The sequence below is a fragment of the Sciurus vulgaris genome (genome assembly GCF_902686455.1).
Source record: "Sciurus vulgaris genome assembly, chromosome: 1".
Lineage (NCBI taxonomy): Eukaryota > Metazoa > Chordata > Mammalia > Rodentia > Sciuridae > Sciurus > Sciurus vulgaris.
In genome coordinates this window covers 125,140,527-125,158,377 of record NC_136461.1, presented here as the reverse complement: position 1 = coordinate 125,158,377, position 17,851 = coordinate 125,140,527, and the positions used below count along the sequence as shown (strand labels likewise).

The 17,851-nt window shown below is 36.8% G+C and overlaps 1 protein-coding gene across 1 annotated transcript in view; it reads left to right on the top strand.

Moving 5' to 3' along the window:
• Nucleotides 1-17,851, top strand: part of PRKDC (protein kinase, DNA-activated, catalytic subunit) — a 194,152-nt gene that overhangs the window by 168,200 nt on the left and 8,101 nt on the right. The window contains 12 exon segments of the mRNA XM_079137132.1: nucleotides 1,348-1,537; nucleotides 3,092-3,266; nucleotides 4,397-4,590; nucleotides 5,483-5,660; nucleotides 6,488-6,648; nucleotides 9,204-9,415; nucleotides 10,591-10,678; nucleotides 10,776-10,919; nucleotides 14,868-15,072; nucleotides 16,195-16,262; nucleotides 17,222-17,442; nucleotides 17,724-17,816. Coding sequence (XP_078993258.1) covers nucleotides 1,348-1,537; nucleotides 3,092-3,266; nucleotides 4,397-4,590; nucleotides 5,483-5,660; nucleotides 6,488-6,648; nucleotides 9,204-9,415; nucleotides 10,591-10,678; nucleotides 10,776-10,919; nucleotides 14,868-15,072; nucleotides 16,195-16,262; nucleotides 17,222-17,442; nucleotides 17,724-17,816 — 1,929 coding nt within the window.

The following is a 17,851-nucleotide window of genomic DNA, read 5'->3' as shown; positions in this document are numbered from 1 at the left end:
CATGCAGTACCAGAGCCAGATTCCGTTGCTTCTAGAAAAGTTGGTCCTCTTCCAGATACCATCCTTCCTGAGTTGATATAAAAACATGCCACGTAGTATAACTCTGTTCTGCCTTTGTTTAATTTTTTTCTCTGTCTGGAACTCCTCCACCAAATCTGCCACCTCAAGTCAGGTGCATCTTCATAGTCCCAGAGTCTATCTCACCTGTGAACATGTAGCCACCTTCTCTACCATCCACCTATCTCCTTTCTATGGTCTCAGGACACTTTATTCCTGTTGATAGGCAACATTTATGTATTCATTGATTCATTTATTATTTCTTCAAATATTTGTCAAGTACCCATTTTGTACCACTTTTTATTTTTTTGTTCTTATAAAACAGCAGCTTTTGGGAGGGAGGGGATAGTGTGTGTTCATTTAGGGTCTCGGAACACAGAGCACTGTGATGAGAACAGGAACAGATATATGTGAAGTTATGTTGCTTAGTCCCTGAATGAACAGCATTTATCAGGAAAAAAATTTGTAGTTAAGGCACTTTGTCAATGTTGCTAATATTAATAAAAATCGAGTTACTTGAGAACAAAATCATACGTGTAAAATATAAATATATAGCTTATATACTTATATAAATGTAAGCTATAAGTATGATTGTTTCTGTTTATATATGAAAAAATAATTTCATACCAACCCAGGATTATCTTTTAAAATTGTCTGTGACTTTTTATAACCTGTTTGTGTCTTTACTTTTTTTCCTTTGAATGTAGAACCTTAGATTGAAAATATAAGGGGAAAAATGGCTTCTGAGCCAACATAGGGTATATTACCCATTAATTTACAGAGACAATTATGAGTTTAAATGCTTTGTTTTGTGAAACCAGAGCATTAAGTGATAACTGAAAAATTCTATTAAAATATCATTGGTGCCAGGCAAGGTGGTACACATCAATAATCCCAGCAGCTTGGTAGACTGAGGAAGGAGGATCCCAAATTCAAAGCCAGCCACAGCAAAATCGAGGTGCTAAGCAACTCAGTGAGACCTTGTCTCTAAATAAAATACAAAACAGGGCTGGGGATATGGCTCAGTGGTCAAGTGCCCCTTCAATTCCTGGTACCAAAAAATCAAACAAACAAAAACAAAACAAAACAAAAGAAATATCATTGGTAATCTTTCAAGAGTTGATTAATTAAAATGGGATATATTCCTAGAGTGTGCATTTATAGTCTTCATGTCAGCAAAATCGTAATACCTGTAGAATTTTCCTCTGTGAGTGCTTTCCAGTCCCGAAGGTCAAAGATTCCTGTCACCAGTCTCTGACTTCAAATCTCAATCTTCTTTGTTGTATATAGATGTTTCTTTCTCAGCAAAATACAGGAGAAACTGATTCCTGTTTCAGACGATTCCAGTATGAGTATGGATGAAGATGAGTATCTCAGTGACAGGAGAGAAATGAGCAAGCCAGAGGAAAGTGCTGATTTTCTAATCCAGAGCTTCAGGTTTTCCATGAAAATGAAAATGATACAAAGTGCCCGGAAACAGGTGGGTGTCCATGCCTGTGGTTCCTCTCTGGCAACACAAGAATTTCCTAAGTTATCTCTTTTCTTAGCATTTCTTTAAAATTGAAGCTTAAGAATAATTGCTAATAGTATAGTTTTTTCTTATTATAAGAAATTAAATTGTAGTTCAGTGATAAAGCTCTTGCCTAGCAAGTTTGAGGCCCCAGGTTCTATCCCCACCTCTGCAAAAATAAACAAACAAGCAACACTTTAATTAAAACTGTCCAGAAATTACTGAAGTTGATTACATTTCTGTTAGTCATTTCAAAATGTTTATTATCTATTATTAGGAAAGCAAACAAAGCCAGGTGCAATTGCACACAACTGTAAACCCAGTGACTTGGGAGGCTGAGGCAGGTGGATCACAGGTTCAAGGCCAGCATCAGCAATTTAACAAGATCCTATCTAAAATAGAAGGGGGCTGGTGGACAGGCACAGTGGTGCATACCTATAATCCCAGTGACTTGGGAAGCAGAGAGGATCACAAGTTTTGAGGCCAGCCTCAGCAACTTAGAAATGCGCTAAGCCACTTAGTGAGACCCTGTCTCAAAATAAAAAGGGCTGGGGGGATAGCTTAGTGGTTGAGTGCCCCTGGGTTCAAACCCCAATACCAGAAGAAGAAAAACCAAACTAAAACATTTTGGGGAAAGTAAAGAGCAGTTCATTTAATGGGAGAAAATATTTGCAGATTATGTATCTGTTAAGGGTTTGGAATTCATACATAAATAACACTTTACAACCAAACAGAAAGTCAAATAACCCAGTTAAAAAATGGGCAAATGATTTCAATAGATACTTCAACAAAAAATGCAAGTGAACAAGAAATACTTGAAAAGAAACTCAGCATCATTAGTTATCAGGGCAATGCAAATAAAAGAAATACAATGAGTTTACCACTTCACACCCACTAGGATGGCTACCATCAGAAAGATAAGTGCTAGTGAGAATCTAAAAAAAAACTGGTACCCTTGTGCATTTCTGGTGAGAATGTTAAATGCTGTATCTACTGTGGAAAACAGTCTGGCAATTTCATAGATTACCATTTGACCCAACAATTCTACTCCTAGGCATACACACAAAAGAAATGAAAGTACAGGCCCACGCAGAATGTTGTTAAATATTCAGAGTAGGCAATCCATAGAGTGAGAAAGGGGATTAGTGGTTGCCATTGACTAGGGAGAATGAGGGGGCCTGCTAATGGGCAGTGTTTTTCTTTAGGCTGATGAAAATTTTCTGGAATTAGATGGTGGTGGAAACATTACCTAACTTTGTAAATACAGTAAAAAAAAATACTGAAATGTTTGAAATGTTGTCTTTAAACGTGCATTATTTTTAAAATGTGCATTATATCCAGTGATTAAAAAAAAAAAAAAGCTATCTACAACCAAGGAAGTGGATCACTGCTCCCAAATGAATTGTGTCATGCAAAAAGAAAAACAGGCCAAGAAGAAATTTCTTTTGTAAATCAGATTTAGTTCTAAACTGCCCACTTATATGTCATCACACCACTTCCTTACTTTTTCTTCTATTAATATAGAATAATTTCTCGCTTGCCATGAAACTACTGAAGGAGCTGCACAAAGAGTCAAAAACTAGAGATGACTGGCAGGTGAAGTGGGTGCAGAGCTACTGCCATCTGAGCCACTGCCGGAGCCACACCCAGAGCCCTCCCGAGCAGATACTTACTGTGTTGAAAACTGTCTCTCTATTGGGTAATTAGGCGACTTTTAAGAGCTGTTTTATATTTTATCTTGTGTGTTTTCAAACAAAAACTATTCTGTGTGCTGCTTCATCTGACATGTGGGAGTTAAATCTTTTTAGTAACGTCAGTAGAGGCAGAAAGGGTGCCAAAAAGAATGATGTCATTTTCTTGGGGGTAGAGCAAAAATTTGGAGCCAGGGAGCTTTGTATGCTAATGTTATTCAGTATGACATTTGGAACTTTTGATTTCTTTATGTATAAAAATGCAAATTTTCTTTTAATTTTCTCTTTAACACTTAATCAAATTATAAGTCTAGCCAGGAATGGTGGCAAACACCTGTAATCCCAGTGGCTCAGGAGGCTGAGGCAGGAGGATCTCGAGTTCAAAGCAAGCCTTAGCAACTTAGTGAGGCCCTAAGCAACTCAATGACAAGCCTGTCTTTAGATAAAATATAAAAAAGGACTAGGGATGTGGCTCAGTGGTTAAGTGCCCCTGGGTTCAATTCCTGGTATAAAAAAATTAATAAAAAAGTCTAGTGGTTTAATTATTTTGAGAACTTAAAAGTTTACACATGAGATGCAGAAAATTAAACATGAAAAGCATTTTTTTTCTTCTTAGTTTCTCTTCTCATGATAATGTAACTTTTAAGCGTTGAGGGGGATAAAGCTCTCTCAGTACAGTTTGGGTCTGATACCCTGCAGCAAGCCCAAGGGTATGGGGTAGCATAACTATATTCAACCTTGCTGCAAGACAGAATGCCTAAAAAATTGTGCCAGAGCAGCAGCCTCAGTAAGTGCCAAGAGGAGGAACATTCTCTCCAGTTGATCTCAGGACAGAAAAAATTTTAGGCACTTTAACAAGATGCAAATGATAATGCTTGAATAAAAGGTTAATACCTAGTTTTATTGCCTAAACCTCTACAGACATCAGTAGAATTACTTTTAACAAAGAACATTTTTCATTAATAAGCAAGTTCAATAAATTCTTTAACCACTATTTGAAACCAGTTTCTTATACTTCCAAGATTTATTTTAATTAATTTCTTAATAGAAATCAACTTTTATACACTGTGAATTTCTTTTTAATTCATGGTGTTCATTTACTTCAGAAAAAAAATAACTTTTTAAAAAAATCCAACAGATGAGAACAACACCTCAAGCTACTTAAGCAAAAATAATTTGGCTTCCTGTGATCAGAACATTCTCTTGGGTACAACCTTCAGAATCATGGCTAACGCTCTCAGCAGTGAACCAGCCTGCCTTGCTAACATCGAGGAGAGCAAAGCAAAGCACATCTTGGAACTTTCTGGATCCAGTGCAGAGAATGTAGAACGGGTAATGAATACTGGAAGGGAAGATGTTTCTTGTTTGTGTGTTGCATGTCTTTCATGTGCAGCCTTCAGGCTACAGGAAAGTAACAATGAGGCTATCACTTTGTGTTTTCAAAATATGTTTGACAGTTACACACAGCCAAGTTTCTTATGTGGAAAATTGATGTTCTCCATGTGTTTCTTGTTTATTTGAATAATACTAATTTTTTAGGATTAATAATGAGAAATTTTTATTGGATTGATGTGGACAGTTCTTTCGTGAATTTTGTTAATTAAATTTTACCACCAGTGACCATTCAAATGTTTCCATCAGCTTGAAGGACAAAACAGGATTTTCCACATTTTTATTTAGTGCCTGCTCTGTTTGACTTTTTTGAGATGGTTACCAGCTACCGCCTCATCTCACTGTGTTCTATCTCACTTTAGTGGTGTAGCCTCATCTTCTCTCTCCAAATGTATCTTTGTAGGACATTGAGCACAGTACGCCAATTTCCATCTGTTTTGTAAATTTCCTGACAGAGCTGCACAGTGGCTTTGACCTGATCCAGTTCTGTGTGACTCATAAACCATTTTGCCCCCACTCGCATGTTCTTTTTTTTTGGATGGGGGGGGTTGTTAATATGCTCAGGATTTTATTGGAATCACATACTCCCTCATCACAGGCAAAACTACCCTTTTTCTGGTTAACATAGCTTTCAGTGTTATTTACTTATTTTGGGACAGGGCGGGGGTGGGGGATTTACTATATTGCCTAGGCTGGGCTCAAACTCCCAGTCTCGAGGATTCTCTTGCATCAGCATCCCAAGTACCTAGGACTACAGGTCTGTGCCATTGCTCCTAGATTTTCACGGTTATTTTGGAGCTATCAATGCAGTTAGGCATCCTGTGAATTCCAGGTGGTCATGGGTCTGAACCAGAGAGCATTTCTTCACCTCTCCAAGGCCGTACGGACAGCTGAGGAGACCCAGTCTTTCTCCTGGGACCATGGGCCTGCAGCTGGGGTGATTGATTCTTATATGACGCTGGTGAATTTCTGTGACCAACAACTCCGCAAGGCAGAAGAGAATTCATCAGGTGAATCACAAAGGAAGAAAACAAGTTAGTGTGCCACTATGTTAACATAAAGTCTTAAGAATTTTGTAGATACTTTGGTTTCCTATTTGTTTGTTTCCAAAAGACATATCTTTTCTGAGGTCTTCCCCCCCCCGCCCCCGACACTAGGAATTGAACTCTACTACTGAGCTACATCTCCAGTCCTTTTATATTTTATTTTGAGACAGTCTCACTAAGTAAAGGACCTCACTAACTTGATGAGGCTCACCTTGAATTGCGATCCTCCAACCTTAACCTCCTAAGTCACTGGAATTACAGGTATGGGATCTGATGTCTTCTTAAAGCATTTAAATGGACTCAAGCTGTCTTCCATATTTCCCCATTTGCTATTTATACTTTCATATTTTGCTTGCAGTTTGCATTATCTCACATGGCCTACCTCTTGCTCTTGGAATAAATTCTGTAACCTGCAGCTACCCTTTATATTCTCAAACCTGGGTACAAACAGCGCTTCATGCAAAATGGATACACTAATGGAAGAATTCCACTGCCAGATACAGATAAAAAATGTGTCCACTATTTTATTTTATTTTGTTCATCTAAAGTGTTTGTTATGGCAGAGATATAGCTCAGTGTAGAGCACTTGCCTAGCATGCATGGCCCTGGATTCAGTTCCCAGCACCACAAGAAAAAGAAAGAAGGAAAAAAATAAGAAGGTGGTTGTTCAGAAATGAATGACATACTAAAAAGTAATAGCCAAAAAGAGAAAAGGCAATGATTTGTTACATTTGCAGTTTATGTATAAGTGATGTATTGACCATTGTTGTCCTCTTTGTTGTCCTTGGTAGTTATTGATTCTGTAGAACTGCAAGAGTATCCAGCACTTGTGGTGGAGAAGATGTTGAAAGCTTTAAAATTAAATTCCACTGAAGCAAGACTAAAGTTTCCTAGATTACTTCAGATTATAGAACTGTATCCAGAGGAGACCTTGAGCCTAATGACAAAAGAGGTTAGTATCTTTGTTCTAGTAAATGGAGGGCAGCTTTGTAGAACTTAAAGACAGTCTTATGTATATCTAAATACATAAATGTGTGCAATGTGTGTATTATAGCTTCTCCCAACCAGCTTTGAATTCTGCTACCTTCTAAGAACATACTTAATTTGAAATGATATAAGAAAATATTCACATTAACCCATTTTCCTATGTGACTGTTGATAAGAACACTATATCTGAACAAAGACCCAAAGAACTTCAGTAGTGTGTCTGAGGCAGAGATAGGGACATTGTGTCTGTAACATTTGTTGGTGCTTTATGCTCAGTTTTTATTTTTTGTTTTTGGTTTTGCTATTGGGGATTAAACCCAGGGGTGCTTTACCACTGAGCTACATCCCCAGTTTTTAAATTTTTTTATTTTGAGACAGAGTCTCTCTAAGTTGCTAAGCCTGGCCTCAGACTTAGAATTCTCCTCCCTTAGCCTCCTGAGTCACTGGGATTACAGGTGTTTACCACCACGCCTGGCATGCTCAGGGAGAGCAACTTAGTTTCAGCTTGCATTCCACCTACCATTAAGTTAGTGCCTACTGGTAGGGTAGCATGATGTCCAGTAGGGCCCAAGGCTTGTAGGCATGAGCAAGGGGTTTGTATGTGAGTATAGAGCGGGCTACTTGGCTCTTCGCTTACCTGGGGCTACACCTGCTGGTGTAAAGAGAGGGACCCATCTGCAAAAGTGTAGGTCTGTCTGAAAGGCTCCTTAAGATTTTTATAAATACGTACCTAGAAAATAGGGCCAAGCTTTATTTTAAAAATGTAAAGTCAGAAAGGTTGATCTTGAACTCTATTAGCTTTGCATAGGGAGTTTTTAAGTAGTACTGACCTCTGGAATTGGGGATGTAACTTGGTGGTAGAATACTTGCCTGGCATGCACACTGCTTTGAATTTCATCACCAGCACCATAAAAATGAACAAACAAAAAAATTCAGTGTTGGTCTCTGAGCTGTTGGGCCCAATGTGTATGTCAGGGCTCTAACTGCATCCTCCACTTCACTGTAGCTACTGTGGCTTTTCCAGTAGGTCTTAAACAGGAGCTTAAATTAAATTTAGAGGGGCTGGGGTTGTGGCTCAGTGGTAGAGCACTGGTCTAGCATGTGTGAGGCCCTGGGTTCAGTCCTCAGCACCACATAAAAATAAAGTAATGGTATTGTGTCCACCTACAACTAAAAATAATATTTAAAAAAATTAAATTCAGAAATACAACATATATGTGCTTTTCAAGGGTGAGCAAATAGTTAAATAATTTTATTATGATTTTGGTTTTCTGCAAAAATGATATTTTTCTTTACATATGATAAAAACCATTTTGAATTTGTTAGGAAATAAATTGCATGTCAGTCAGTGTTATTATGATACCTGGTAAACATTTGTGAGGGAGCCAAACCTCTCTGAGCTGTGTGAACTGACTCATGGTATCCTCATACATTCTGCTCTGTCTTTAGTTTGCTGAAGCAACTAGGAAGCTTCTTTAAGCTTCTCCTCCTGCCAACATTCTAAGTACATTAGATTTTACATTAAAAATAATATCTTAAAAGCATCCAGGGAAAACATGAACACATTTTTTTTTTAAATAATATTGGAGTAAAGAGACAAAAGCCAGAAACCACAAAGGGAAATCTTTTGGTGCATATATATATTTATTTATATATGTATGTATATACACACACATGCACAAAACAAAACAAAAAACTATTGAATGCTATATGCAGGGTTAAAAAATAAAAGTACAAGAAAAATATTTTCTACACATGAAAGAGAGCTGATTTATCTTTGAATTAAGCAGTCACAATAGACCAGTATAGTCAAAGAAAATGCATGCATGATTAACTATGTAAAGTAGATAAACATGGAGTGTTTGGCTTCACCAATAATGAACTATGAACATTTAAATTAGACATTGTTCACATTTCAGATTGACAGTGCTTTTAAAAAGTTCATTGTGTCCAACACTCAAAATTTTTGGAAAACAGTCTAATATGTTTAGAATAAAAATTAGAAAAAATCTTTCTGTATTTTCTAGCAATATGTATTGTAATTGTTAATGTTTACCCAGTAATTTTACTTCTGTACTTGTACAAATGTGTAGCACAAGTATAAATAGATATGTATAGAGATCTCTTTTATTGTATTAATTGTAATATCAGAAAATTGGAAAATACCCTAAATATTCATTACAGAGCAATAGATAAATAAAATACTATACAGGTATTAGAAGGAATGATGTACATCTTAAAAAACACAACAGTGAACTAACAAAGAATATGCCTGCACATGCACAGGAATGTCTAGAAGAATCCAGTGGTCACCTCAAAGAAGGCCAAAAAATAGGAGACAAGGACTCACGCGCACACACACACACACACACACACACACACACACGCAAACACACACGTAGATGTATGTATATATATATATGTATTATATATATTTATTTATTTTTGGACATATGTTACCATTATGGTAAGACAATATTAAATGTTTTGTTTATTAACTTAGAGCTCTCTGTGTTTTAGATTTCTTCCATTCCTTGCTGGCAGTTCATTGGCTGGATCAGCCACATGGTGGCATTACTGGACAAAGAGGAAGCTGTCGCAGTTCAGCACACTGTGGAAGAGATTGCCAATAGCTACCCACAAGCAATCGTTTATCCGTTTATAATAAGTAGTGAAAGCTATTCCTTTAAAGATACATCTGCTGGTCACAAGAATAAACAGTTTGTGGCAAGGTGATATTACAGGGCTAATCAAATACTGCAGGGTACAAAAAATGTGTGTGGTGAAAGCAAGCACATGGAGACTTATGTTTATCTTTAGATGGCTTCAGGCTGTCCTCAAAGTATAGAAAACCTTAGATACCTATCTGTTAAATATATCTTTTCTGGGTATCATATTTGTTGGAGAATTTCTATCTGTTTTTAAATAAATTTCATCTTACAGTGCTGTTCATGAAGCATACTACTCTTGTGCTCATAACTAATAATCTGTTGGTTGAAATAGACTAGATGAGATGCTTTTGCAATTAATTCTTGAAATCATTCTTTAATTTAAAATATACAAGAAAGCCCTCTTCTAATTTAGTCTCAGTAGACAACCTAAAGGGTCATCCTTTTCACCTCTTCAATTGATTTATAAGTGACAACCATTGATAGAAGGTGCAGTGGTGTGACTTTTGCAAAAATACTTTGTAAGTGCATGGCATTCTAGATGCATTCTCTATCAAGAGCTGTTTTTGTCATGAGCTGATTTACCTCATCATTTGGGATTTACCTCATTATTTGGGGAAAATAAGGAAGAATGAGGCATAGCATCTGCCATGGTTTGTACACATATCACCTGCCAACCACAACATCTTTGAAGAAGGTCTACCTTGATGGGATGGAAGATAAGAGCCAGGCAATGGTGGCAAATTCCTGTAATTCCAGTAACTCAGAAGGCTGAGGCAGGAGGATGAAAGTTCAAGGCCAGCCTCAAAATTTAGTGAGAGACTGTCTCAAAATAAAATAATAATAAAAAGGGGTAGGGATATAGCTCAGTGATAGAACTCCTCTCCTGGGTTTAATCACACACACACACACACACACACAACACACACACAAAGTTAAATAAAATAGGAAAAGATTTGAAAATGCATCTAGAAGGTAAACTTTTTCTTTGATAACTTCAGAAAATGTATGCCAAATTCCATACATCAAATTGTCTACACCTGTTGAAGAAAGTTTGCTTTTACTTTAAGAACTTCATCTCTTGATAGATGCTTTATACTTCATCTAATATTGGATGGAATTCTGGATTTAAGTGTACATATGAATATATGCAAACATATATATGTACATTTATATAAATAGATAAAATAGGTTGGAAGATGTTTGATTACCTAAATTTGGTATCTTTGTTTTAATAGAATCAGAAATAAGTTGGATCAAGGTGGAGTGATTCAAGATTTTATTAATGCCCTAGACCAGCTCTCTAATCCTGATCTGCTCTTTAAGGTAATACAACAGCTTTTGGTACAAAAAAACACACCTTGGGTAAAACTTTCTTGCAATGTAACTTGATTCATGATTCTTTTCTCTCTTTTTCCCACAGGATTGGGTTGCTGAAATAAAAGATGAGCTAGAAAAAAGCCCTGTGAATAAAAAAAATATTGAAAAATTGTATGAGAGGATGTATGCAGCCTTGGGTGACCTGCGGGCTCCAGGCCTGGGTCCCTTTAGAAGGAGGTTTATCCAGGTATGGTTGGACACATTAGCCTTGGTAGCAGAAGCATCGGAAAGATCATTCACATTTGATGTCTTGCTAATGATTCTGTTCTTGAATTACCTGTTGAATTTGTAAACTTGCTTTAAATCTGGTTCTTTCTATAAGATACTGATAGAAATTATTTGGGTCAGATGTTGGCAGGTAGGTCAACAGCCAAATCTCAGGATTCTGTTAATTCTATTGTTCATGCTTACATTCTTAGATCCAAAGGTACATATAGGTTATTCTTTTAATACTCAGAATGATTTCAATATTGGATCAAGAAAATATTTGTGCTGGGCACAATGGCATACACCTGTAATCCTGGTGATTCAGGAGACTGAGGCAGGATATCATCAAGTTAAAGACTAGTCTCAGTAACTTAGCAGGGCCCTAAGCAACTTACTTAGACCCTGTCTCCAAATTAAAATAAAAGGGCTGGGGATATGAGTCAGTGATAGAACACCCCTGGGTTCAATCCTCAGTACCAAAAAAGAAAGAAAAGAAAAAGAAAATATTTATATCTTACATGAATTGGTAAATAAGTCCTAGCATTTTTTTCAGGGCATAGGCTTATGGGTACTTGGAGATTATTCACAGGGACAGATCCAGTTCCCAAGGGCAGAGGGGTTCTGTGACAAATAACTGCTTATAAATGCTGTGCAAGTATAATGAGATCTATTTTCGAAGTTGTTCTAGAGCCAGAAGGAAAAATGCATCTCTGTTTATATGGTATTATGGAGTGAGTGGAGCTTATAGGAGGCTTGTAGTTGATGTGGCCAACTACATAGGCTCCTAACTGGGCTCTTTTCCTCTCTGGTCTTCTGGAAACTCACCCTCAGGGGCTGACTTCAGCATCATTTTTCATCCTGAGGGTCTAAGAACCAGATCTCCTTTCTCTGTTGCATATGTTACTTATATCTCCCTTTTTACCATTCATCACACTGACTCCCACCACCCCAATCTTTGTCAAACTACATTAATTTATTAAACCTCAAGAAGTTTAAGGCCTTAAAGGAAAAGGTCTGGCATTCATGTTGCCAAAATCCTGAAATCCTGAAGTCCAGTCTACAGTGCAAAGAAAGATCTTTATCTCCCCCCCCCCCGTTTTTTCTTTTAAATAACTGCTTTTTTTGGATGTTATTTCACATAACCCACAATTCAGCCATTTAAAGTGTACACTGGAGAAGTTTTAAGTATATTTACAGAGTCGTTGTGACATCACGTCAATTTTAGAACATTTCATCACTACAGAAAGTAACCCCATCCTATTTGCAATTACTCCCCATTTCCTGCTCTTGCTAGCCCCTGGGAGCCACTGAACTACTTGCCATAGATAAGCATTGACCTCTTCTGGACTTTTCATATGAATGGAATCACACAATGTTCCACTGGCTTTTTTCATTTGGCCTGATGTTTTCAAAGTTCAACCACATTGTAGTACACTTTTTGTTTTGTTTTGTTTTGTTTTGTTTTGCTTTTTTTGTTTGTTTGGTTTGGTTTGGTTTGGTTTGGTTTGGTTTTTTGGAGGGTTTTCATGGCCAAATATTGTTCCACTATGTGCATATGCTGCATTTTGCTTAACATTTTCATCAGTTGATGGACATTTAGGATGCTTCTACCTCTTAGTTCTTACACATAGTGCTGCTCTGCATATCTATGTACAAATTTTTGTGGGGAGATAACATTTTCAGTTCTTATGGCCACATCTTCAGGAGTAGAAAAACACTTTGGTCTTTTAACTCTTCCTCGCCTTTTTGCCTTCTCATTTGATCAGTGGAGATTGTTTTTGATGAGTCATTCCTAGTTGGGGTATTTCAAGTTAAAGGTATGAAATGGGGTATTTTGAGTTAAAGTTACGAATGTAAGGACATACAGAATTATCTGTGGCCTATATGCCACTAGGTATACATTCTAAAAGTGAAGATAATATTATGAACGCCTGTAATTTTAGGACATATTTTAGTCTGCCCATTGTTCCTGGTGTGTGTTGCTGATCCTTGGATATGCAAGGGTCTCAGAACAGGAACTGTAATTAAATGAGGTGGTAAGTAGTCCTTAACACTAATAGTTTAGTGGCTGGGGTTGTAGCTCAGTGGTAGAGCACTTGCCTAGCATGTGTGAGGCACTGGGTTTTATTCTCAGCACCACATGTAAAAAAATAAAGTCTACCAACAACTAAAAAATTATTTTAAGAAAACTAATAGGTTAGCATTAATAAAATTATTATAATATTGTAGAATATGGAATTTGGAAAAGTGTGTCAGTGTTTGTTTCTTGCTTTACCAGTGGCCCACACACATTTTCTTTAAAGACCCAGGTTTTTGACTTTGCAGACCATACCAGCCTGTTACCAGAACTTGTATCCATTGTTATATCATACAAAGGCAGCTCTAGAGGGTGCCTTGGCAGATAGGGCTGGATGTGGCTTGCATTCTGTGGTTTGCCTTGTTCTAATTAAAAGAAGCTGGAGCTAAAAAGTGGGCAACTTGCCCGATATCAATGACAACATCAGACTGCAAACTAGACCTGAGTCTCCTTGCCTCATAGGACTCAGGATGTCCTGGTGAAAGGGTTTCATTTCAGCAGGTCCTCTTTCCTGCCCTCCAGCACCCTGTCTTCTCTGCCAGGCTGAGAATAATCTCATGTGGAAAATTTATATTAGGCCCCCAATAAAGAATACAGATTATCCCTTTGAATTCTTGTCTACCTTCTTTCTCTGCATGCTGAACACAATAAGACTCTTCCCCCAAAATCTGTCAGACTAGACTATTATTTTTCCCAACTGCTGCTGAGCATAGCTGCATTCTGCCCTGTCCTGTGTATACCAACAGTATGGGAGAGACACGTTTTCTTGTTCCTAGCAGGCATGAGATTTTTTGGAGTTAAATTTCTAATGTCTTGGAAAATTTATACCTACTACCAAATAAATAAATACTTTTCATTAATTTAAATTATAACCTGCCAAAATAAAGTGACTCATATTTCACTTTAGAGGATCCTTGAGGGCACTGGGCCTATTATATATATATGATTGCTAGTTAAATTTTGGAAATAGCTAATCTTTCCAAGTATTCTAAGAATGGTAGGCTATTTTTATACTTTAATCCATTTATAGATCAAAGAAGCCTACGTGCATATATATTTACATATATATGTATGTATGAATTTTCCTATTATGAATTATGTTAAAATAGGACTTTTATGTATACCAGATTTATGTTGTGTAATTAGTTCTAAATTGGGTAAATCTTGACAACTATTAAGTATTTTAGTAATAATCTTGAGTCTTATTTTTTATTTAATATTAGGATTATCATTCAAATAAATATTTGAATATGACTAATACAAAGAAAGAATTGATATATCCCATGGTAGAGTACTTCTAATAATAATGGCTTTTAAAAACTAAAAATTATCTAAATAATTTTTATACTCATTTTATGATCCAAAATGGTCTCTTGAAAGATTTTTTACCAGGAAAAGTAGCCTTCTCTTATTTTTTTCTCTTCAACTCAAAGAATTGTGGACTTTTCATTTTTATTGAATTACTCCCTTAATTTTGTTGTTTTTAACTTTGTTCCTAATTATTTGTGTCATCATAATGCTGTACATCCAGAACTAGACAGTGGACACAAAAATGTTAATTGACCTTGCCAAGTTTTTAAAGCCCTTATTAGAATTTATAACTATAAGAATTTAGAATTTATAGCTATATGTCATTCTAACCATGACCTTTCTAAGGGAACACAAGTTACCAACAAAAGGCAGGCTCCAGATGTTTTAGAGTATTGAAATATTGAAGGAATGTTAAATTATAAATCTTAAAAGCACAGAATAAACCTGTGTAACTGAGCACTTAAAAAAATTCATAAGCTTTAGAGCCTTTTCCTAAATTCAAACCAAACATGAATCTTTATGATAGATTATTAATTTTAGGCCTTTGGGAAAGAATTTGATGAACACTTTGGGAAACAAGGTTCTAAGCTACCTAGAATGAAACTCAGTGACTTCAACAACATCACCAACTCCCTGCTTTTAAAAATGAGGAAAGACACAAAGACACCTGGGAATCTGAAAGAATGTTCTCCCTGGATGAGTGAGTTCAAAGTGGAGTTCCTGAGAAATGAGCTAGAGATTCCTGGTGAGTTTAACCCCACAGGTGACAAAACTAAACTTTAAGGAGAACAGCAACATGACAAGAACTTGGTTTCTAAATAGTGATATTGGGATCTTGGTAGTGTCTCCCTCCCGCCTTTCTCCCCCTTCCTCCCCTTAAGGATTTTAAAATTTCACATTTTTTTCATCATTAGGAAAATCTATAAGAAGTGTTCAGTTTTCCATTTACTAATTACCTCTTAGTATACCCTTCCTTTGCTCCTGATTAACTTTTCTTCAGAAATGTAATACAGGTATAGAAACAGGTCACTTCCTGGGACATACATGCTGCTGCTGTTTAAAGGGACTAGTTAATGATAAATGACTTATCTGCAGGAAAAAAGATCATGACACTGAGACTTATAGCAAGTGAACCAGATGTGAACAAGACATGATTTTTGAGAGGAAATATGTACATTTGGTGTTTTTCATCCTAGAATTTGCCAGAGGAAAAAAAAATTTCAATCTGATTACTCATGTTCTCGTTACAGTGAATATGAGGAAAAACATATTTGAAGAAACACTTTTTTTGCTTTTATTCACAACTGTGCAACTGCATCCAATCGATTGCAAGAGAAAACATTAAGTGTAAGCCTCCTCACATACCACTGATTTGCCTTGAGATAATGCAGAGTTCCAGTTCAGTGCACTAATTTTTCTATTTGGAATTTGTCATTTAGAATAGGAGGCTAACTTCCATTAAGAAGTGATAGCATTTTTTAAAAAGTTCATCTTTATTTTTTGTTTTTCGTTTTTTTTTAAGGTCCATCTTTAATTGAAAACTTCTGGTAAAACATTTTTTAGGTGGGAGTGGTGACGAATGCCTATAATCCCCGCAACTTGGGAGGCTGAAGCAAGAGGATCAGGAGTTCAAAGCCAGCCTCAGCAGATTAGCGAGGCACTTAACAATTTATCAAGATCCTGTCTCTAAATAAAATATTTAAAAAGGGCTGGGGATGTGGCTCAGTGGTTAAGTACCCCTGGGTTCAGTCCCCAGTGCCAAAAAAATTTTTTTATCAGATTAGTATTTTATTAGATCAACAGATATGTTTTAAAATGCAAAGACTCCATAACAAGCTGTATTTAAGCACACTCTGGTTTGTTTTAGGTCAATATGATGGCAGGGGAAAGCCGTTGCCTGAATACCACGTGCGGATCTCTGGGTTTGATGAGCGGGTAAGTGTGAGGGTTTGCAACTCCTGTCACCATGATAAGGACTTAGTGTGTGGTGTGTTCCTCTTGAGGTATGAGAATAATGTATTTGTCCCCACTGAGGAAGGGACAGTTAATTTCCCATGCTGTTCCCATATTGTATGGAGTTTTCTAACTTTTTTCTGAAAATCAGCAACTGATTTTCTTAATAAAATTTCTTCAGTGTTTCAATATTAGTCATATTTAAGGATATAGTAAACTCAAAAAAGTAAGCCCTTTATGTGTATTCATTTTTAAATATGTGAAGAATTAACTTATTACAAAAAAGTTTACATATTGAATATCATCATTGCAAAGGACACCCACAATTCTGTGCAATTATTTGTAGCTAAAAACACTAGATTTCTATGAGATAGCATTGAGGCACAGATACCAGAAATATTTCACTGGCCTTAAAGTCCGCTGGCCCAGGTTCTTTGTTCTTGTCACCTCACCCTGTCTTCAGAGGGAGGTTTCTGAGAAATGCATGTAGTTGTTTTTCACTTTTGATGATATGATGGGCCTAGATCATAAAAATTGCACTTAAAACTTTTTTTTTTTTTTGCCTATAGACATGGTAGTGTGTGCCTGTAGTTCCAGCTACTTGGGAGGTTGAGGCAGGAGGATAATGAGAGCTCACAAGTTCAAGATCAGCCTGTACAGCATAGTAACATCCCATCTCAAAAAAATAAATTAAAAAAATAAGTAATTTCACTCACACGCTCACACACACAACACACACACCAAAAACAAATGAACAAACAAAAAACACCCAAAAACCTAAAAAGATATTTTTTTTTGCTGGGTGCACTGGAACATACCTGTAGTCCCAGCTCCTGGGAAGGCTGAGACAAGGAGGATAGGGATAGCTTGACCCTGGGCAACAATAGTGAGACCCTTTTTCTTTTAAAACGAAACAAAACAGAAAACCTTTATTTTTAAAGGTTAAAGTAATGACTTCAATAAGAAAACCAAAGCACATCATCATCCGAGGCCATGATGAAAGGGAGTACCCATTTCTTGTAAAAGGTGGTGAGGACCTTCGGCAGGACCAGCGCATTGAGCAGCTCTTCGAAGTCATGAATGTCATCCTCTCTCAGGATGCTGCCTGCAGTCAGAGAAACATGCGGTTAAGAACATACCGTGTTGTGCCCATGACCTCCAGGTGCGGCCCAAGCACATGCCATGTAGGATTCTAGCCTTGAGCTGGGTTCTTGTGTGACTGTCTAGAGATGGGGATGGGGGCGGCTAGACACATTGGTGCCTTGGACTCCACAGACAGAGCACTAGACTGGACTAAACACTTGCAGACCTATGTGAAGAAAGTAAGTTAAGAATGGATGTAAGGAAATCTGTTTCACTCTGATTCTCCACACATTTTTTTCTAATGCAGAAAGAGCAATTCAGGTTTGTATTTATTTATAAACTTTTTGTTTTTCTTTTTAGATTAGGATTAATTGAATGGATTGAAAATACATTTACCTTGAAGGACTTTCTTTTGAATAACATGTCAGAAGAGGAGAAAGTGACTTATACGAGGTAGTTTGAAATTGACTGCTCCTTCTCCAGTGCTA